General features: G+C 41.8%; 1 protein-coding gene across 2 annotated transcripts in view; it reads left to right on the top strand.

Annotated features, from left to right (window-relative positions):
- Positions 1–23,942, top strand: part of LOC140188446 (putative oxidoreductase YteT) — a 207,406-nt gene that overhangs the window by 5,578 nt on the left and 177,886 nt on the right. The window contains exons 1-2 of one of the 2 annotated variants that reach the window (XM_072244729.1): positions 367–422; positions 8,818–8,915. In XM_072244729.1, coding sequence (XP_072100830.1) covers positions 398–422; positions 8,818–8,915 — 123 coding nt within the window. In that variant the 5' untranslated portion in view covers positions 367–397. Of the gene's footprint in view, positions 1–366; positions 423–8,817; positions 8,916–23,942 lie in introns of those variants that run through there. The other variant, XM_072244730.1, reaches the window with a different exon arrangement.

The raw sequence follows: 23,942 nt of genomic DNA, 5'->3' as shown, positions 1-23,942 counted from the left end.
AAAATTATGCCCCTTCATATTAGCCATTTTGACTTGGGGGGGGGGAATCTCTTGCTATCCACTCAATCTACGCCCCTTATGATCTTGTACACCTCTATCAACTGACTTCTCATCCTTCTTCTTTCAAATAATATATTACGTTAGAAATCATACATACACTCAGCATTTATGAAATGGAATAGATGTCTGTTGGAGGATGAAACTGCTGAACTAATAATGGGAAACTGAGAAATGGCAGAGATTCTAAATGTTGGTTTTTATGATACTGATTACTAAATATATTCTAATACTAATAGGTAATCAAGGGTTCTAGGAAGATGGAATTTAAACTAACTCATCATCAAATTGGAGATTACAAAACTAGGTAGGAAACTACGATTCAAAATTCACCTACTTGATGGCCGCAGTGAGAAAAATGAATGGTGAGGATCTTTGATGAAGGATGCTGCTTTTCTACAATAGTGTTTCATGTAGATGTGCTCAAAGGTTGGGAGGGTTTTATCCATGGCATACTGGCTCGAATCCACTACCTTTTGTAGGGTTTTCTGCTTAAAGGCATTGGTGTTCTCATACCAGGCTATAATAAAGCCAGTCAACATACATCTATAGAAGTTTGTCAGGGTTTTTGATGACAAGCCGAATCTCCACAGACTCCCGAGGATGTAGTGGCACTGTTGGTTTTCAATGCTATTATTTTTCTATGATTGATATAGGACCTCTGAGATAGTGACATCCAGGAATTTGAATTTACTGACCATCTTCACCTCTGATCCTCTGATGAATACTGGCTCATGGACCTCTGGTTTCCCTCTCCTGAAGTCCACAATCAGCTCGTTCTTATTGACATTGAGTGAGAGGTTGTTGTTATTACACCACTCAGCCAAATTTTCAATCTGCACCTGATTCATCACCATTTTTGATACAGCCCACAACAGTGGTCTTATCAGCGAACTTGTGTATGGTGTTGGAGCTGTGCTAACCCACATGGTCTTAGGTCTAAAACGAGTTGAGCAGGTGGCTAAGCACACATCCCCGTGGTGCTCCTGTGCTGATAGAGATTGTGGAGGAGATGGTTTTGCCAATCTGAACTATCTGGGGTCTACAAATGAGAAAAGGGATGATGGTATTAAATGCTGAGCTGTTATCGATAAAGAGCATTCAGGTGTACGCATCTTTTCTGTCCAGATGTTCCAGGGTTGTGTGAAGAGCCAATAAGATGGCATAAATAATAACCCAGTTAGCCTAGTACTTGTCATTGGGAAATTGTTGGAATCCATAATTATGGAGATAATTGCATAACAGTTAGGAAATCTTGTTTATTAAGCATAATCTACATTATTTTATAAAAGACAAATCATGTTTATTAAGTTGCTAGGATTATTTGAGAATATAATTCACAGTGGAAAAGAGCAGAACTAGTAGATGTAGTGTATATGACTTTACAAAGTGTGCTATGTAAACTGTATCGGCCCTTGCCCTTCCCTTCGACAACACTGGCGGTGTGGAGAGAGGAGACCTGCTGCATGGGCAACTTACGGTCTTCCATAAAACCTTGCCCAGGCCTGTGCCCTGGAGAATCCAGGCACAGATCCATGGTCTTGCAAGACTAACGGATGCTATGTAAGTTGTTGAAAAAGGTAAGGGCATAAACTTGGGCATAATTATTGACTAGATAGTGGAATGTTTAATACTAGAGAATCAGAGTTGAGCAAGATAGGTCAGTTTTAAATTGGTATCAAAACCCACAGTGGTGGGTCCTCAACTATTTATAATCTATTAATAACTGAGAGACCAACATTGATGATAGGTTAGCAGATTGTGGGGAGAAAACAAAATATTTGCAAAGGCATTAAGTGAGTGGGCAAGAAGATGGCAGATGGAGAGTAATGTAGGAAAATGTGAAGGTCTTCACTTTGGAAGGAAGAATGAGTAATAATATTATTTAAATGATGTGAGACAACAAAGTGCTGTGATACAAGGACATCTAGGCATTATGGTACAGTACATGAAACACAAGGATTCAGCATGCAAGTACAAATCATAATGTCATATTGGGCTTTATTGCTAGGAATTTGGGGCACAAAAGTAGTGATATTTTAAGTAAAATTTACAGTTCTGAACAGTTTTTGTCTCCATGTTTAAGGCAAGATATTTTTGTATTGGAGGCAGTGCAGAGAAAGATCCCTAAATTAATTTGGGGGTGAAAAGATGGATCTATGAAGAAAGATTGGGCTTATATTGCTAGAAATTTAGAAGACAAAGTTATTGAAACATTTAAGATTCTGAGGGCTTGACAGGGTGGATGCTAGAGAACGCTTCCTCTAACAAGATGTCTAGAACTAAAGGTTATAGTTTCAGATTAAGGCAGACATTGCTAAACTTTGAAATAAAATGGAGAGGCGGTGGGAGAAAGTGGTTTTCACATCATGTTTAGATTAGCCATAATCTTACCTAATGATGTATTATGCTTGAGGACACAATTGGCTACTTCAGTTCCTGCTCTTTATGTTTTTGTTTTAGAAAAAAGTGAAAGCATGTTCAGATGAGGACAATAACAGATTTACATAGTGCCTGCAACATAACTCTTCACAAAAGCATTATAATACAAATTTTATTGCCAGTGACCTAAAGCCTGTTTAAAGATAAAACTTTAAAAAAAAGTACTGTCTCAGTACTTTTATATCTGTGTGCTGTAGCACTTTTGATTCACTGTTACTTTGTAAATAACACTATTCTTTGCATTTCTGGTCAGATGCTAACTGCATTTAATAGGCTTTGTATCCATACTCAGCACAATGACAATGAAGTTGAATCTAATCTAATCATAGGAGAAAACCGAAGAGGTATTGATGTAAACACGAGGAAATCTGCGGATGCTGGAATTTCAAGCAACGCACATAAAAATTGCTGGTGAACGCAGCAGGTCAGGCAGCATCTTTAGGAAGAAGTACAGTTGACGTTTCGGGCCGAGACCCTTCATCAGGACTGACTGAAAGAAGAGCTAGTAAGAGATTTGAGAGGGGGAGGGGGAGGGGGAGATCCGAAATGATAGGAGAAGACAGGAGGAGGAGGGATGGAGCCAAGAGCTGGACAGTTGATTGGCAAAAGGGATACGAGAGGATCATGGGACAGGAGGCCTAGGGAGAAAGAAAAGGGGGAGGGGGGAAGCCCAGAGGGGGTACACTGTACATCCTCCTAGAGATGCTGCCTGACCTGCTGCGTTCACCAGCAACTTTTATGTGTGTTGCTTGAGGCATTGATGTAGAACCTCAAAATTTGACACCTTGGAGAGATTAGGATCAGGATGTTCCAGGTCTGAATTGGAGGAATTCAATATCTTGGAAGGTGTGAAGAGATTAGAGAGAAGAAACCAACAAAGCCATGATTTAAAGTCAGATTATGAAATCCATTGTGGTTGGTTGAGAGAGGTTAAACTAAGTTAGCAGAGGGTTGTTCTTAGTGGTGTTTCTGCAATTTACTAGGATGTGTCAAATGGACTGCTGTGTTTTTAGACAGGAATTTTTGACTATTATGACCACTTGTTGAGTGCTGTTTATTCTGTTGTACTCTTGAATTGAATCTTGTGGATGACTGGGAGCTTTTGCGATCAGGATAGGGAATTGCTTATCACATAGTATTCATTTTCTGCTGTGCTTCTGTAGCTTAAGTGTTAATATGCTTTTAATTTGGGCAAGTTGACCCTCAAAATTTTGGTGGTGGGTTACTTGGTGACAGTAACATCCTCTTGTATGATATATGTCATCAATTATCTATCATTTGTGTTGCTCAGTTATGATAAACAGTCCACTTTTGCTCTGGGCAGGGTCCCAGTAGATCTTGGACTTGTTAAAGTTTCTTCCCTATTAGGCCAGTACTTTCCTAATCTAATCTGACCAGAAAGTTTCATGGATAATGGCATTGGTACTCTGATACTTTCCTTATTTATGACCTTAAACAGAAGGATTTGAACAGCATTACAGCCAAGTCTAATTCTATCTAGGCAGGCTGGATGAATAGTTATTCCTTTGTAACCTTGGGTTATTTGGTGCCTTAAACTGACACTATCTAACTTGAATAATACCTGAAATAAATCATGGAACTCTCTAGGTCTGCACAGGGAAACTCGAAGAATGGCTGGGAGAGTAGGCACAAATTGCATGTAATTTTCTCATCACTTAATTATTCCCTCTTTGAATTAATTGCTGTAATAATTTGATCAAAATTGATTAAAAAAAGGAAAGAGTGTTATTTCATGTTGGAAATTGTGCATGTTATCTTGATCTTGTTATATTGAAATATCTTGGGTAGGGTTAAAGCAATAAACTATGGCAAATTTGTGGTTGGGAATTGAGTAACCTTTCTCATTAAATAATGTTATGCACAATTGGAGATGAAGGGAAAAAAAGCAAACAAATACATACAAAGTTCAAAGCAAAATTTATTATCATAGTATATATATGTCACCACATATAATCCTGAGATTCTTTTTTCTGTGGGCATACTTAACAAATCTATAGAACAGTAACTGTAAACAGGATCAATGGACAGCAAGCTGTGCAAATTCAAATACAAATAATAATAAATAACGAGAGCATGAATTAACAAGATAAAGTCCTTAAAGTGAGACCATCGAGTCTGGGAACACCAAAAATAGAATGAGTATGGTTATTCCCTTTTGTTCAAGAGCCTTATGGTTGAAGGGTAGTGACTGTTCCTGATCTTGGTGGTGCAAGTCCTGAGGTACTTGTACCTTCTACCTGATGGCCACAGTGAGAAAAGAGCATGGCCTGGGTTGTGAGAATCTTCGATGATGGATGCTGCTTTTCTATGGCAACATTTCATGTAGATGTGCTTAGTGGTTGGGCAGGCTTTACTTGTGATGTGTTGGGCTAAATCCCAAATTTTGTAGAATCTTCGCCTCAAAGGTATTGGTGTTCACATACCAGGCTGTAATGTAGCCAGTCAGTACACCACACATCTATAGAAGTTTATCAAAGTTTTTGATGATATGCCAAATCGCTGCAGACTCCTAAGGAAGTAGAGGCACTGTTGTGCTTTGTTTGCCATAATACTTATATGTTGGGTCCAGGACATGTCCTCTGAGTTAGTGACACCCAGGAATTTGAAGTTACTGACCCTCTCTATTTCTGGTCCTCTGATGAATACTGGCTCATGGACCTCTGGTTTCCCTCTCCCGAAGTCCACAATCAGCTCGTTGTTCTTACTAACATTGAGTGAGAGGTTGTTCTTATTACTCCACTCAGCCAAATTTTCAGTTTTCCTCTTGTATGCTGATTCATCATCACCTTTGATACAGCCCACAACAGTGGTGTCATCATTAAACTTGGATATGGTGTTGGAGCTGTACTTAGCCACATAGGCATAAGTGTAAAGCGAGTAGAGCAGGGCGCCAAGCACACATCCCTATGGTGCACCTTTGCTGATGGAGATAGTGGTGGAGATTTTTTTGCCAATCTGAATTGACTGGTCTCTGCAAGTGAGGAAATCCAGGATCCAATTGCTCAAGGGGGTATTGAGGCTAATGTCTTGGAGTTTACTGATTAGTTTTGAGGGGATGATGGTATTAAATGCTGAGCTGTAATTGATGAAAGAGCATCCTGATATATGCATCCTTGCTGTCCGGATGTTCCAGGGTTGAGTGAAGACCCAATTAGTTGGCATTTGCTGTGGACATGTTGCTTCAGTAGGCAAATTGGAGAGGATCCAAGTTGCCGCTCAGACAGGAGCCGGTATGTTTCAACACCAGCCTCTCAAAACACTTTGTCACTGTGGATGTGAGTGCCGCTGGGCAACAGTCATTTAGGCAGGCTACCACGCTGTTCTCGGGCACCGGTATGATTGAAGCCTGCTTGAAGTGGGTGGGTACCTCACACTGCTGGAGCGAGAGGTTGAAGATATCCGTGAATACACCAGCCAGTTGATCAGCACAGGTCTTCGGTACTCCACTAGATACTCCATCCGGACCGGATTCTTTCCTTGGATTCACTCTGAGTTATAAAACAACAGCCGGAAGTGGGATTTAATTAAAAAGAATATTCTTATTGAGATGAACGCAATATGTCAGATAGCCATGCTGTGGCTAATTATAATTATCAGTTTACGCTATGTAGTTACAGTGAGCTGTAGTGCTTGTTTTATTTATTAGGTATTAAATACACATGATAATGGGGAATGCTTGTTTGAAGAGCTTAGTCCATTCTGCTGTGAAGTAAAAGCAAACACTAAATAATGGGGGTAATAGGTGTAACTGCTGTGGGACCTTGAGGAACATAAAGAGGCTCATATTCTGTTGAAAGGGTCAAGCTGAAGATTGTTTTTCATTCAAGGGTTGTTACAACCCTTATTACAGAATGTGTTCCAGGATTTTGACCCAGTGACAGAATGGTTATATACTTCCAAAACAGGATGGTGTGGCTTGGAGGACATCTTCCAGTGATGGTATTCCCGTGCTTTGGTGCCCTTCTGTTGACGAGGTGAAGGGTTTGGTAGGTGTTGTCTTGATGAGTTGCTGCAGTGCACCAGTAGATGGTACAAACTCTGTATCACTGGTGGAGTGAGTGGATGATAATGGATAGGGTGTCTATCAAGTGGGCTGCTCTATCCTGTATGGTGTCAAGCTTTTTGAGTGTGATCGAAGCTGCACTCATCCAGCTGAGTGTTTGATCACACTCGTGCCTTGAGCCTTGTAGATGGTGGACAGGCTGTGGGGAGTTTGGAGGTGAGTTACTTGCCACAGAATTCCTAACCTCTGACCAGGTCTTGTGGCCACATTGTGCATTTGGCTACTCCAGTCAGTTCCTGTTCATTAGTAATGCCCAAGATACTGATAGTGTTGGATTCAGTGATGGTAATGACTTTGAATGTCAGAAGGTGATAGCTAAATTTTCTTTTGTTGGATGTTGTTGTGGTCTGGCGCTACTGTGGCATGTATGTTGCTTGCCACCTGTCAACCCAGGCCTTGATATGGTTACTATTTCTTAACAGCTTGCATTTATAATGATATGCAGTGATGAATAGTGACATGCAACCCATGTCTTTTTGTCACTTTTGTAATTTGGGTCCCTCATTGTCTGCAGGCAACTCATGTTGACTGTGATCACTTGCGTTGAAACTACATTCACTATAGGAGAATGGCTGTGGAATTCACTTCAGTTCCACATGTTAGATGTTGCTTTTGCAAAATACAAGTTGACTACCCTTTGTCCGAAAGTCCAAATTTTTTTGAGCACTGACATGGTGCCACAAATGGGAAATTTCACAAGACATTGGAAAGGTTCCCAGGTGATGTGCAGGTCTCCATGCACCACAGACTGTTCTGAGAAGTGCCCTCACATATATAATGAACAGAAGTTAATAAAAAATAGAAGACACTGCATGAAGCGAAAAATGAAGTTCTCAATCATGCATTGTCAATGTCAGAGTGAACCTGTGCCGCCTAATGGGTATGCTGATTATGAAACAACCAAAGATCTATCACAACAAACTGTTAATTGAAGGTAGGTGTGAATATTCAGCAGGATGGTTGTAGAAATTTTTGAAAAGACACTGCATTAATTTTTTAAAGTCCCTGCTGATCACGAAAATCTAACACTAGAACAAGTCTACAATGGATTATTTTTGCGACTTACATAAAACCTAAAAAAAGTAAAATTCAAATGCAGTGCACTGTAAACTTTTAATCAAAACATGGCATCATAGGTGGAGACCACTGTTTATTGTTCAACAGCTGATTCAGGTATTTTTCCATGCTGCTGCGCTGCTTTTGTTACCTGCTCACATTATATTTTAATTATATTAATGGTATGTAATGTTTACTGTTAAGTACATATGTGTGATGAGCAAGTGTAAGATGAGAACTGCTTACCGGTAGCGCATAAATTCAGAGCTGGAAATAATGGCAATCCCAAGCTATCTTATTATACATTCCAAAATACAAAACACTTCTGGCCTGAGAATCTTGGATAAGGGGTAATCAACCTGCGGTAAAGCTCTTTGCAATCGGAAATGGTTTTGTATTAAATTTTATGCACAGGTTGATTGGGTAAGATATGTTAAAAACGAAGGAGTAGTGACATTTTATATAGATGCAGTAGAATTTGGTTGATATAATGGTCAACAATGGGTGATGTAATTGTTTTTAATACCTAAAACCAGAAGAAGTTCCAGCAGAAGTGGTTGAGGCAGGTTCAATATTGTCATTTAAAGTAAAATTGGACAGGTATATGGACAGGAAAGGAATGGAGCGTTATGGGCTGAGTGCAGGTCGGTGGGACTAGGTGAGAGTAAGCGTTCGGCATGGACTAGAAGGGCCGAGATAGCCTGGTTCTGTGCTGTAATTGTTATATGGTTATATGGTTAAATTCCACACTCCGTTTGGAGCTCTATCTGTGACATTAGGGAATGGTGCAAAGTGAATGTAATGTAGAAGTTAGAGACCACAGCATTCCTGTCAAGGAGCATTGAAAGCCTGCAAGTTGGTCTATTATTGCCACACCTACTGAGGTACAGTGGAACACATTTGTTTTGTATGCCATCCATACAGACCACTTCATTACAGCAAGGCATTGTGATAGTACCCGGGAAGATAATAACAGAATGCAGAATGAAGTGTTACAGAGAAAGTGCAGGGAAGGCAGATAACAAGGCCATGATGAAATAGATTGTGAGGCCAAGAATCCTTTTTGAGGGTCACATTCTTGAGTTCTGTTATAAAAGAAGTTAACTGTTTGAAAGAAATGTTCTTTTATAACCTCCTGTTGTGTGCATAACTTTCTTTGTATTTGGTCCATTCAACAGTGGCCATGCATCTTCCTGTGAAAGTGCTTATAATTGGGGCTGGAAATCGGGGACAGACTTATTCATCTTTTGCCAAGGATTTTCCAGAGCGGATGAAGGTAGGTCTTCGAATCTTTAAAAGTCTCTGTTAAGGATTATTCCCAGACTATTATTGAAACATTAAATTACAGACACATCAATCAAAAATTGGACAAAATTTCATCCAATGTGTTTCAATCTTGTTAAATATGAATCATCCACTTTGAGCTTACAAAAGACAGAACTATCTCAATTGTGATAAACTATCAGTAGTAGAGGTCAAAATTTATAAATCTCTGTGTGTTTAAAAAGTCAAGGACAGATAGTTAACAATAAAGGCTAACATGTTAGCTTTTACATGTAGAGGACCAGAATGCAAGGTAGGTAGCAATTCTGCTACAGGTACACAATTCCACACTGGGGATAATATTTACTGCTTTGGGTACCTCACTTCTAGAATGGTAAATTGGATTTGGAAGTAATGCAGCATAGTTTTACTTGGATATTTTTAGTATTCAGTATCGATTTGGGTGTCATTGGTAAAGCCAGCCTTTAGTGTGCATCATTGTCCTTGAGAAAGTGGTGGCAAGCTGCTGTACTGAGCCATCATAGTCCTACCATGGAGGTACATCTACTGTGCAATTAATTAAATGTTGCAGGATTTTGACCAGCACCAGTGAAGGAATGACAATGTGTTTGGGTTGGACAATGTTTATCTGGAAGGTGCAGGTGATGGTGTTTGCATCTGCTTGCCTTCCATTATCCTTGTAGTTGGTGGGAGTCGTACAACTTTGGAAGAATCACAACTCCATAAGTTTAACATGGAGTTGTGATTCTGCTGAGAGAGACAGAAGATTTGAGGTATTTGGAGTCAGATTAGGGTAATGGGTCCTCATGTTATGTTCAGCTCACCGAGCTATCGGTCATCAGGACCTTACCTGACCTTGAGCCTGATGAAGAGGGCTGGGAAACGCTGGAGACCTGAGAGGCTGCAGTTTGCTTGCATCTGATATAGAACTTGTGTTAACTTCTATGACAAGCTTACATAGGCACTGTATAATCCATGGATGAATGGTGGAGGATGAAGTGGAAGATTGACAGTCAACTGCATATATATATACTGAAGGCTAGCCAGACAACTACTGGTCATTGTAGAGTTAACTACAAACAATCTTTCAGAAGATTTTCTACATGGCTACAGAGGTATAGCTGGTTAAAGTACTGCCCTTTACAAGCACTACCTCTGCTCACAACCAGCCCTTGGTGCATTTTGGATCCAGGTCTTGGGATATAATGTTGAAAGCCTTAAAGCAACCACATGACTAAGAATAAATGAAACTATTAACACTTAATACTTGCAACGTAATCAGCATCTTTGGCAGGCTTGATATACAAATTTAAGTGAAATAGCAAATGACAGTTAAATAATCATGTGTTTGCTTAACCCAGCAAATTGAGACCTGACCTGCCAGGAAATTATGGAGATTATTGGGGTTAAGATTTGTACTGGCCCAATTTTCAGTGCAACTATTAATGTGTATAAGGCATATGTATGTATAATGACAACAAACAAGATTTTCGGGTTGTTTCACTAATTTGAGCAAGCTGCTGGAGTTCAAAATGGCTGCCTTTTGCTGTCCTAATTTCAGGCTGTCTGCTTCAACAGTTGGATGTCGGTCAACTTGTTGGAGGAGAGGGGTCATTGTGAACAAATTTATACACCCTTTTATTTAGTGAATGCAGAACATTTGGTTACTCTATTCCTTGAGACCCTGTTCTGCATTTAACAATATCAAACTCATTTTGCAGCTTATGGATAGCAATAATGCCAATTGCATTGTCCCAGTTGACATGAATAATTCAACACAAGTGAATGGTCCAGTTATCCACTAAGCAATTTGAATAAGCACCATTAATGGATTATAATTAATGTACTTGTCTGAGTTCTGGTAAATTTAGTCTGCAGACAATTCCAGTGATATACCTTGTGTCACTTACAGCATTGAGTACTTGTGGCGCATATGTTTTTTGAAAAATAATTCAATATCAGTTTTAATGGACAATGCAGAAAAGTGTGGAATTAGCTTTCTTTTGTGTAGAGAAGGCTTAAAGAGCCTTTTCTACAAAAAAAAAACGGAGTCTTCATGTGAAGGTGCCTCCATGTTCTAATAAACCAAAATGGAGGCACCTTTACAAACCCCCACAGGCCCAGTGACACTATGATTTCAGTCTCTGAGGCTGACACGAGAGCATCTTTCAGAAAGGATCCTCAAGCATCTGCGGAAAGATTCTGGCAAAGACAGCGTATTTGGCTGAGTGCTGAAGACCTGTGCTAATCAACTGCAGCAGATTTCGGTAAATTGGTTTGCCTTTCTACTTATTGCCATTCAGGACCCCAAAAAGTCCTTTCAGGTAAAGCTACACTTTACCTCTGAGTCTGTTGGGGTCATATACTGTGTCCGGTGCTCCTGGTGTGGCCTCCTGTATGTCGGTGAGACCCGATATAGATTGGGAGACTGCTTCGCTGAGCTCTGTCCACCAGAAAAAGCGGGACTCCCAGTGGCCACCCATTTTAATTCCACTTCCCATTCCTATTCCGAAATGTCCATCCATGGCCGCCTCCACTGTCGTGATGAGGTCATACTCGGGTTGGAGGAACGGCACCTTGTATTCCGTCTGGGTAGCCTCCAACCTGATGACATGAACATCGATTTCTCGAGCTTCCGGCAATGCCATCCAACCTCCCCCCCCACCCTTCACCATTCCCCTCAAATTACTTTTAATCACCTCTTCTGCTTTGTAGTACTTTGTTTCTTTGATATTCTCCCTTTCTCCCATTTTAGGTTATATACAGTATTTTCACCTGTTTTATGCTTTCAACTAGCAGCATTTGACCTTGTAATTTCCTGTGGAAAATTTCGTATATATTCTGAAAAAGTGAGGAATGTTACCATGAATCTTCAAGGGGAAAATTATCAATACAAAATACGTAACAGCATGCTGAGAGTTGATATTGACATGCAAAATCAAAATATTGCCTGTCAGTTCTCTCTCTTGCCCTGGAAAATCTGGAGCTTGGTTAAACTTTTGTACTGTTAATTTAGTCCAAGAACAAAATATCTTAATTTAAAAAATATACTGTATATAATATGTGAACCTTAGCGACTGCAGATGCTGGAATAGGGAGCAACAATGTTCTTGGTGAAACTCAGTGGCTTGAGCTGCATTTGTTGGAGTTGGGGCTGGGAACTTTTGACATTTCAGATCAAAACTCTGCATCAGGACTTTTATTTGTTCCTTTTTAAAATTCAAGTTGAACTGTACATTTAAAAAATACTGATACTCTATCAACTCATGTAACATAGAGAAAATGTTTGCTGTGAAACTGTGTAATGATGTGATAGTGTATCACTACTTAATGGTTTTGTGCAAAATGTTTTCCTCCAATGTTTTAGTAATGTGTTCATTTAAAAATCTCTCACCATAATCTTTACAAAAATTCATGTGTTATCCATACACTGCCAGACATAAGGAAATTGTAAAATATAGTGACTGCTTGAAATAAACAGTATTTTTCTGAACATTAAAGTTGTTATGGAATATTAATAGCTGTTTTGTCTATTTGTTAACTTCAGATGTTAGAGCCCTATCTATTCTATTGCCTGTCTGATGAAACATTGAGATTTATGAAATTTGAATTCCTCAGCTATTCCTGAGGATAAATGAAATGTGAATAGTTCAGAGTTCCTGAGCTTGTGCTTTGTGTAAACCATAGATGTTTCTCCTCCAGGTCATGGGCTAATTCAGAGTTCTTTGTCCACTGGATCCCAGAAAACAGCCAAATGTAATTTATCTCTTATTAAAGCATCAATGCAGTCAAATTCTTTCTATGGATTTAATATATCTATCTTTAAGCAGGAACTATAGTGTCTCTTGAGCAATTTGAAACAGTGGTAACTAGACTTATTTGTATAAATGCTATTATTGACTTTGTGATATTGAAAGAAACATCCTAAGCCAAACTGTGGAAGTGATTTGCAACACTGCCATTATAATTATCAGAAGTGTAATGGAGGAAGTGAAAGTGCTAAAGGAGCAATGTGTGACAAATAGCATGCTGTTGGTAAGTTTACCTGTTGGTCTGAAAAGGTGATTTTGTACATTTTGCCATTCTATCAGATTGACTACACTATTTCAAAATGGTAGCTTCTGTTGCAGCAACGTTTACAAAACATTTGGACAGGCACATGAGCTGGAATGTAATTACAGTAAGAGACATAGACCAGGTGCAGGGAGAGGTGCAGTTTAAATTGTCATCGTGGTTAGTGTGGGCATCATGGGCTAAAGGGCCCGCCCCTTTGCTGTATTGTTAATGTCTTATGTTATTTACCAATGGAGCTACTCCTTGTGTGTCAGTCAAATGAATGGATAAAAGATTGGCTGACTGGCAGGAGGCAAAGTGGAGGAATAAAGGGGACCTTTTCTTTTCTTTTAATTATTTTTTGCTCAGCATAACAAAACTTTCAATTTCCAGGTACATTTACATTTCTTCCCCTCACAGATATCAGCTATCAAAACACTTCCATCAAAGTATCAAAGAAATAAAGGTGTAGACTATTAAATTGCAATTTGAGTCAGTGATGAGGAATTCAAAAGCAATATTAGCATTCATTTTGAGAGGACTGGAATATAAGACGTAGGGCCATATGACATGGGAGCAGAATTAGGCCACTCGACCTAACAAGTCTGCTCCGCTATTCCATCATGGATGATTTATTATCTCTCTCAACCCCATTCTTCTGCTTTCTCCCTATAACCTTTGATGCCCTGACTAACCAAGAACCTGTCAACCTCTGCTTTAAATATACCTAATGACTTGGCCTCCAGAACCATCTGTGACAATGAATTCCACAGAAATGCGGTCTGACCAATGCCTTATAAAGCCTCAGCATTACATTCTTGCTTTTTTATTCTAATCCTCTCAAAATGATTTCTAACATTGCATTTGCCTTCCTTACCTCCAGCTCAACCTGCAGCTTAACCCTTTAGGGAATCCTTCATGAGAACTCTCAAGTCCCTTTGCACCTCTGAGTTTTTAATTTTATCCTCATTTAGAAAATAGTCCATGCATTTATTCTTTCTGCTAAAGTGCATAACCATATACTTCCCTACACTGTATTCCATCTGCCATTTCTTTGGCTATTACTCCAATTTGTCTAAGTCCTTTTGCAATCACCCTGTTTCCTCAACAATAACTGTCCCTCCATCTATCTTTGTATTGCTACAAACCTGACCACAAAGTCATCAATTCCTTCATTCAAATCATTGACGTATAACATGAAGTGGTCCCAACACTGTCCCCTAAGGCACATTACCAGTCACTACCAGTCAACCAAAACAGTCCTCCTTTAATCCCACTCTTGTGTCAGCCAATTTTCTATCCATGCTAGTACCTTTCCTTTAATACCACAAGCTCTTACCTGATTAAGTAGCCTCACGTGTGGCACCTTCTCAAAGGCGTTTTATAAATTGAAATAAACACCATTCACTAACTCTCCTTTGTCTATCCTACCTGTTATTTTCTCAAAGAATCCCAACAGATTTGTTTGGCAAAATTTCCCCTTTAGAAAACAATGCTGACTTTAGCCTATTTTATCACATGGCCCCAAGTACCCTGAAATGACATCCTTAATAATAGACTCCAACATTTTTCCAACCATTGAAATCAAGCTAACTGGCCTATAATTTCACTTCTTCTGCCTCCCTCCCTTCTTAAAGAGTGGAGTGACATTTGCAATTTTTCAGTCCTTAGAAAACACTCCAGAATTTTGTGATTCTTGATAGATCATTACTAATGCCTCCACAATCTTTTCAGCTACTTCTTTCAGAACCCTGGGGTGTAGTCCATCTGATCCAGGCACCTAATCTACCTTAAAACTTTCAGTTTCCTAAGCACCTTCTCCTTAGTTATAGCGATGATGCTTACTTTTGCCTCCTGACACTCTTGCATTTCTAGCATACTGCTCGTGTCTTCTACAGTGAAGGCTGATGCAAAATACTTCAGTTCATCTAACTTTTCTTTGCGCCCCCTCCCCTCCAGTGATTACCTCTTGAGCATCATTTTCCAGTGGTCCTATATACACTCTCACCTCTTTCTTTTACTCTATATATCTGGGAAAAAATTGGTATCTTCTAATATTATTGGCTAGCTTACTTTCATATTTAATCTTTTCTTCCCTTATGGCTTTTTTTTAGTTACCTTATGTTGGTTTTTAAAAGCTTTCCAATGTTATAACTTCCCACTATTTTTGCTATATTATTTGCCCTCTCTTGCCTGATCCTCCTTTTAGAATATTTCTTCAACTTTCCTACACCCATGGAATATCCCCCAGAAACTCCAGCCATTGCTGTTCTGCTGCCATCCCTACTAGTGTCCCCTTCCAATCAACCTTGACCAGCTTCTCTCATGCCTCTGTAATTCCCCTTACTTCACTGTTTTAATGATACATCTTGTTTTAGCTTCTTATCAAACTGCAGGGTGAATTCTATCATATTATGATGACTGCCTTCTCTAAGGGTTCCTTTACTTCAAGATAACTAACCAGATCTGGGTCATTACATAACACCCAATCCAGAATTGCCATTCTCATAGTGGGCTCAACCACAAGGTGCTCTAAAAGGCCATCCTGTAGACATTCTACAAATTTCCTGTCTTGGGATCCAGCATCAACCAACCTGATTTTCCCAATCTACCTGGATGGTGAAATCCCCCATATCTCAATTTGTAGCCCACATCCTGGCTACTGTTCAGAGGCCTGCATATAGCTCCCATCAGGGTCTTTTTACCCTTGCAGTTTCTTAACTCTACCCATAAAGATTCTACATCTTCCAATCCTATGTCACCTCTTTCTAAGGATTTGATTTCATTTTTACCAACAGAGACACCCCACCCCCCTCTGCCTACCTTCCCTTTCAGTATAATGTGTGTCCTTGGATGCAAAGCTCCTAACTATGATCTTCTTTCAGCTATGACTCAGATGCCCACAAAGTGATATCTGCTAATCTTTATTGCATTACAAGGTAATCTACCTTATTCCCTATTCAAATGTATTCAGATGTAACACCTTAAGTTCTGCATTCATCAACCTTTTTGATTTTGTTGCACTTGTCACACTTTAGTTCATCCCACTGAATGTAATTTTGCCCTTTCATCTGCCTGTTCTTCCTCACAGTCTCACTACACACTGCATCTAGTTGAATACTAACTGCCCCATCCTCAGCACTATCATTCCAGTTCCCATCCCATCCCATCCCTTCTCCCCCACCTCCCCCACAAACAGCTGTAGAATACCTGCCTGATATGGTACTGGTCTCCCTTGAGTTCAGATGTAACCCATCCTTTTGTACAGGTTGTACCTTCCCCAGGAGTGATCCCAATGATCCAGAAATCTGAAATCCTGTCCCCTGCACCAATTTTTCAGCCATGCATTCATCTGCCAAATCATCCTGTTCTTACCCTCACTGGTACATGGCACAGGCAGCAATCCAGAGATTACTACCCTTTGAGATCCTGCTTTTCAGCTTTCTTTCTAACTTCTTAAATTCTCTCTTCAGGACCTCCTCCCTTTTCCTACCTATGTCGTTGGTATGATTATGTTCCACAACTTACAGCTGTTCATGGACCCTGACACCTGGGAGGCAGCATGTCATCCTGGTGTCTCTTTCACATCCCAGTTGCTGCAGCCCCTCCCCCTGTTGCGTCACCACCACTTCTCCTCCCCACCAACAGTATACAAAGTGGTATGCTTATTACTGAGGGGAACGGGCACAGGGGTACTCTGCAGTGGCTGCCTATTCCATTTCCCTCTCCTGACAGTCACCCAGGTACCTGCCTCCTGCAGCTTAGGGATGACTACCTCCTGGAAGCTTCTGTCTACAGCCTCCTCATTTTCCCAAGGAGCCAAAGGTCATCCATTTCCTTAACACAGTCTCCAAGGAGCTGCAGCTTGATGCATTTCATGCAGATGTAGTTATCAAGGAGACTTGAGGTCTTCCAGAGTTCCCACATCTCACAGAAAAAACGTACCACTACCTCCTGACCCATTCTCAGCACACTAGCTATGTACTTACAGAAAAAAATACTTACTAGAAACTTACTTTGAACTTATGCCTGTGCTTACCCAAGCCTGTTGAGCCAAGGCCCGAACACTCCAACAGTGGCCGACTCACACAATGGGCTCTCCACTTACACCTCCCTTCTTTCTATTGACCCCACACTGATTGCAGTCTGCCAAAAAGAGCTGAAAGCACCCAAACCCTTTTTAAGCCTCGCGTTGTCATCAATGAATTACCTCTGGTGCTGATTGTAGCCTGCTGAAAAATGGTGATGATGGTGAGGAGGAGGTGTGCAGGAGCAAGGTAGATCAGCTGGTTGAGTGGTGTCACATTGTCAGAAAGACCAAGGAATTTATTGTGGACTTAAGGAAGGGGAAGTCAAGGGAACACACACCAGTCCTCATCAAGGGAACAGCAATGGAATGATTGAGCAGTTTCAATTTTCTAGTTATCAACGTGTCCTGAAGAAATATCGTGACTCCACCATATTGATGCAATTATAAAGAAGGCACAACAGTAGCTATATTTCATTAGGAATTTTATAAAACTTGGTATGTCACCAAAGACTCCCACAAGTTTCTACGGATGTACCATGAAGAATATTTTAACTGGTTTCATTATCGTCTGGTATGGATGGGCCACTGCAAAGGATCTGAAAAACCTGCAGTAAGTTATAAATTCAGACAGTTCCATCATGGAGGTTGAAGAGAGCTGAACTGTGCACATCTATATCATGTCATTCTGCAGATGTCCTAACAAGCTGCATCACTGCAGTATATGGAAACTGCACCATGGCAGACAGGAAGGCTCTACAACGGGTAGTCAAAACTGCCCATCACATCACTGGCACCAGCATACCCACCATCAAGGACCTATATATAGAAAGGTACTGGAAAAGGAACAGTAACATCATAAAGGATCCTACCCACCCTGCTCATGGACTGTTTGTCTCACTCCTGTAAGGGAGGAGGCTATGTACCATCCACGCCAAGATCACTAGACTCAAAAACAGTTACTTTTCCCCGAGCAGTAAGGCTGATCAACATCACTCACTAACGTACCACTACTTTGTCATTTCCTGTCTGTCACCTTATGTACATACACTCCCGTGCCCAGTGTCATTTAACAACATACAGTCAAAATATGTATATAAGCTATCTTACGTATTTATATTGATTGTGTTTTTATCGTTACTGTGTACTTATTGTGCTTTTTTTTGCACTGCATCTGATCCAGAGTAACAATTTTTTGTTCCCCTTTACACTTGTGCACTGGAAAGGACATTAAGCTATCTTGGAGAAGGTGCAGGAGTCCGAAGACTCGCACCCAGTGTTTCAGGAAGAGCTTGTTCCCTTTTGCATCAGATTTCTGATTGGACAATGAACTAACTGATGAATACTGCCTTCCTTTTTTGATCTTTTTCTTTTGTTCTCTTTTACAACTAATTAAAATATGTATTTCTTAATGTAATTTATAGTTTTTTGATGAGTTTTTGTTATGTATTACAATGTGCTGCTGTTGCAAAACAACAAATTTCTCAACATATGCTAGTGATATTAAACCTGATTCTGATTCTGTAATTTTAATCCACTTCAAGTTGATGAATGACCGTGACCTTGTGTGTTTCTTTCCCCCCAACTAGTATCAAAAGCCAGTCCTGTGAACACCTAATTGGGAATCTTCCACAGGGAGGTAGATTTCAGTTTTAGGCAGTAAAATCCCAGTGTCATAATGGAATAAATTAGTACAACTCTTTGGATGAAGTTCTTTATCATTTCATACACCCTGAAGAGATTGACCCTTTAAAACTGTCTTTAGCATATGTATTGCCCAAGTTAAATATTGATAGGACCGAGAATCTCACAATTAAAGTTATCTAATTTTAAATGATTTTTTTCTCAATTCGAATGAAACGCAATACTCTTTTAATGCCATTAAAAGGAGGTATCTAATCCTTGTTGCTACAGTTGCTTTTTCTAGATAATATCTGGTTTGCAATTGAATTGAATTGACTTTATTTCTTACATCCTTCACATACATGAGTAAAAACCTTTACATTATGTCTCCATCTAAATGTGCAATGTGCAATCATAGTAATTTATAATAACTTATAATAAATAGAACAGTCAATGTAATATAGAGTACACTCAAGTCAGCGTGAGCTAGTCAGTTTGAGGGTCTGGTGGAAGAAGCTGCCCCGGAGCCTGTTGGTCCTGGCTTTTATGCTGCACTACTGCTTCCCGGATGGTAGCAGCTGGAATAGATTGTGGTCGGGATGGCTTGGGTCCCCGGTGATCCTACACACCTGTCCTTGTAAATGTCCTGAATCACGGGAAGTTCACAACTATAGATGCGCTGGGCTGTCTGCACCACTCTGCAGAGACCTGTGATTAAGGGAGGTACAGTACTCATACTAGGCAGTGATGCAGCCAGTCAGGATGCTCTCAGTTGTGCCCCTGTAGAAAGTTCTTAGGATTTGGGGGCCCATGCCAAACTTCCTCAACCCTCTGAGGTGAAATAGGTGCTGTTGTGCCTCTTGTCTGTACACACCACGTGAGGTCCTTGGTGATGTGGATGCTGAGGAACTTAAAGCTGTTTACCCTCTCAGCCCAGGTCCATTGATGTCAATAGGGGTTAGCCCGTCTCCATTCCTCCTGTAATCCACAACCAGCTCCTTTGTTTTTGCGACATGCAGGGAGTTGTTTCCTTGACGCCACTGTGTGAGAGAGATGACAACTTCCCTGTACGCCACCTCGTTATTGTTTGAAATAAGGCCAATCAATGTAGTGTGGTTGGCAAATTTAATGAGCAGATTGGAGCTGTGGGTGGGGATACAGTCGTGGGTTTACAGGGAGTAAAGGAGGGGACTCAGTATGCAGCCCTGAGGGGCTCCTGTATTGAGAGTCAGAGGGTTGGAGGTGAGAGAGCCCACTCTTACAACCTGTTGGCGATGTGACAGGAAGTCCAGGATCCAGCTGCACAAGGCAGGGTCAAGGCTGAGGTCTCTGAGCTTCTTGTTGAGCCTGTATGAAACTATGGTGTTGAATGCTGAACTGTAGTCCAAGAACGGACTAGAAGGGCCATGATGGTCTGTTTCCGTGCTGTAATTGTTATATAACAGCATTCTCATATAAGCATCCTTCTCCAGATGTGTAAGGACAGTATGTAGAGCAGTGGCTATTGCATCACCTGTCGATCGGTTGTGTTGGTAGGCGAATTGTAGGGGGTCCAGTTTGGTTGGTAGCAAGCTGCAGATATAATCCTTGACCAGCATCTCAAAGCGTTTGCTTATTATTGAGGTGAGTGTGACAGGACGCCAGTCGTTCAGGCATGTTACCTTGGTCTTTTTTGGTACAGGGACAATGGTGGATAATTTGAAGCAGGAGGGCATTCTACAATGGGAGAGGGAGAAATTAAAAATGTCAGTAAACACAGCTGCTAGTTGTGCTGTGCACAACCTAAGTACTCACCCTGGGATGCCGTCCGGTCCCACAGCCTTGTGACTTTGTACCATTGTACCATCAGACTGATATTTTAGTATTAATAAGACCTCTGTTAATCCATTGAGTAGTCTCAAAATTTTAGGTTGTGACGAGAATACACATAAATTAAGATGTTTGCTGGCCCGGGCTTGCACCAGTGGCATCAGCAGTTGGTCTGCCACCTGTCCTCAGGGGAGGGAGAGATAAGACACACACGACACCCGAGGTAACGAGACCCTGGAAGCGGTGCGCCTCTCACGAGTCGGTGGGAAGTACCGGTCCTTAAACGCACAGGGTGGAAAGGTACGATCAGCGGGAACCCGGTGTGTGTCCACCCTCGCTTGGGTGCCGGGTTCACTGCAGAGGATCGACCGCATCTGGAGGAGGGGTCACAGTCGGTGACCTCAGGTGACATCACAAAGGACCCGCCCGAAAGCTGCTTGTGAGCAATATCGCCGGTCTGTGAGTGGAAGCCGTTCTGAATGATCAGTCGTTCCCGTTCTCTCTCTCCCTCCCCCCACGTTGTCCATTGCCATGGCAACGATTACTGCGAACTGAACTAAATTGGACTGAACTTTGTGTCACTTTGAAATTGGTCATTTACCCCTAGACAACGATAGAGCTTGATTGATCCTGTTATCTTAATTCTGTGCACATGTGTGTTTATCATTGCTGAACTGTTGCATTTATTATCCTTTCGATTACTGTGTTGCTTGTTTCTTTAATAAAACTTTCTTAGTTCTAGTAATCCAGACTCCAACTGAGTGATCCATTTCTGCTGGTTTGGCAACCCAGTTACAGGGTACGTAACATAAGTGGGGTTCTTGTCTGTGATTTTGAACGCTAAATTTGGGACGGAGTAAATTGATTGGGTTAAAATTCCCGAAAGAAAGAAAAGACAAACAGTAGAAATGGAGGCTGAGGAATTTATAAAGGCGCCGACCTTGGAGGCATTAGAGGATGCCAGGAAATCGGAATTGGTAGCTGTGGCCAAACGGTTGAATCTTGCTAAGGGGAAGTCGACAATGAGGAGAGAGGAGATACACAGAGCTATCGTAGAGCACTATGTATCTAAAGGTGTATTTCCCCAAGGCGAGCTGGGGGTGGTGTCTATTGAAAAACCTGCCGGAGACGCGGTACAGGTGCAGCTTGAAAAACTGAGACTCGAGCACGAGTTCCGGGTACGGCAGTTGGAGCGGGAAGAGAAAGAGAGGGACAGACAGTTGGAGAGAGAGGAGAAACAGAGGGAAAGGGAATTCGAATTGGAGAAGTTAAGGATAAGGGCAGAGCAGGGGCTTGTGCCGAACCAAGGTGGAAGGTTCCGGGAGACCCAGGAGGTTAGGCTGGTTCCCCCATTTGACGATACCGACGTGGATCGGTACTTTCTCCACTTCGAAAAAGTGGCTATGAGTTAGGACTGGCCGAGGGATAAGTGGGTTGTTTTGCTTCAAAGTGTACTGAAAGGGAAAGCCCAAGAAGCTTACTCGGCTTTGTCCGCGGAAGATGCCCAGAGGTATGAGGTGGTGAAAGAGGCCATCCTCAGGATTTATGAGTTGGTCCCGGAGGCATACCGGCAGAGGTTCCGGAATGCGAAGAAGCAGTGGGACCGCACGTATTTGGAGTTTGCCCGTGAGATGCAGACATATTGTGAGCGTTGGTGCGCCTCAAAGGGGGTAGAGGGGGATTATGACAGACTGCTGCAGCTGATCCTGATTGAGCAGTTTAAAGGTTGTGTCCCTGAGGGTACGAGACCCTACCTCGATGAGAAAGAGGCAGCCACGTTAGCCGCAACTGCTAAGTTAGCGGATGAGTATGTGTTGACGCATAAAATGAAGTTTGCCCCGAGTAAAGGCTACCAGAAGGGTAGTCAGGACGGCGGGGAGAGTCCGCCGGAAAAGTCAGAAAGTAAGCCGGGGACTAGTGAGAAGGATAAGGTAGACCGGGAACAGTCTGGTAGGAAGTCTCCTGGGGTCGTCTGTTATAATTGCGGGAAAGTCGGACACTTTGCGTCCAGGTGCTTTGCCCCAAAGAAGGAGACGGGAAAGGGAAGACAGCGATTTTGAATGGCTGTATCGAGCTGTTAAGCCAACCGCTAGGGAAGGACAGGTCTGCCAAAGTTCAGGAAGGGTGCGAGAGGTTTATCTTGGCCGGATTGGTGTCAGTGAAGGAGGGGTTAAAACCAGTTCCAGTGTGGATCTGGAGAGACACGGGAGCGTGTCAGTCACTGATACTGAAGGGTGTATTAGAGTTTAGCTCAGAGACCCAGACTGGGGAGGTAGAGGTCAAAGGTGTTGGGGCAGGGACAGAGTCAGTCCCTTTGCACCAGATACACTTACAAAGCAACCTGATCTCTGGACTAGTCACGATCGGGGTGAGGTCCGAATTACCAATGAAAGGCGTGGAAGTCTTGCTCGGTAATGACGTCGTAATGAATCGTGTTCCCAATCGTGAGATTGACAGGTCAGCCTGCCAGCATTGAGGCCCCGCCCATGGACTCACAGGTTCATCACGGGACTGCGGTGGTAAATTTAGCTGAAGCGTTTCTGCCAACCTTGTACGAGAAGAGAGTAGAAAATGAAAGGAAGGAGTGTAGTGAGACAAGAGGTAGTGGGGGAGCTGGGACAGACGTAGCAGTAGCCAGGAAAGAATTGGTGCAGACGCGGGAGCGAGACGAGGGCTGATGGTTTTGGCAGAGACAGCTCTCTCTGACACAGCTTGAACAAGGGAACTAGTAGGCTATTGTGCGGAGGAGGAAGTGCTAAGGAAGAAAGTGAAATCAAGTACAGTACCCGCAGATGAGGAATAGGGGGTGGTGCAAAAGAATTATGGGAATGAGGTTTTTAACATGGCCCACGAGGTACCCCCCGGTGGACATTTTGCAGTGCTGGAGGAAACAGTTGGTGGAATCATGAAAGAGGTTTACCGGCTGCCCAGGGGGAAGGATGTTATTGATCATGACTGACGCGAACTGAGACGGTCACCGGCTTTTGATATGCTAACAAACCTAGTCGGTGTTAGCGTGGAAATCAATGAAGCTAGGGGCCCCCTGATAAGAGAAAAAAACCATTTTGAAAAGATTAGTATGGGATCGATCAGATGGGAGAAGGCTATTGTTTTGGCCAGGTCTACTGATAAGGTCTCTCCCTTAATCCCCGAACAAAGCGGCTCTTTAGCAGAAGTAATTAAACGACTCGCACCCGTGTGTTTGATTGTCCCGAGGCGATGCAAAGAACTGGGACGTTGGGTGATGTCTGTTACAATAGGCCAGTCTAGTAAACAACATCCATATATAATGAGTAATTCAGTGACTAAAGGGCTGACGAACACAGAGGTGTGTATTGGCAATTTAATACGGCTGTCTGAAGCCAGCTTGATAGTGAACCTTGAAAAAAATGAGTTCAGCCACATGAAGGTCACTTACCTGGGAATTGTGGTGACACAGGGGCAGCTGGCAGCGATGCAAGCTACAGTGCAGGCTATCGCTGACCTCCCAACCCTGACAGACAAGAG

This window comes from Mobula birostris, chromosome 27, assembly GCF_030028105.1.
Source record: "Mobula birostris isolate sMobBir1 chromosome 27, sMobBir1.hap1, whole genome shotgun sequence".
Classification (NCBI taxonomy): domain Eukaryota; kingdom Metazoa; phylum Chordata; class Chondrichthyes; order Myliobatiformes; family Myliobatidae; genus Mobula; species Mobula birostris.
The sequence above is the reverse complement of the archived record's forward strand: the minus strand, read 5'-3'. Positions and strand labels throughout refer to the sequence as shown.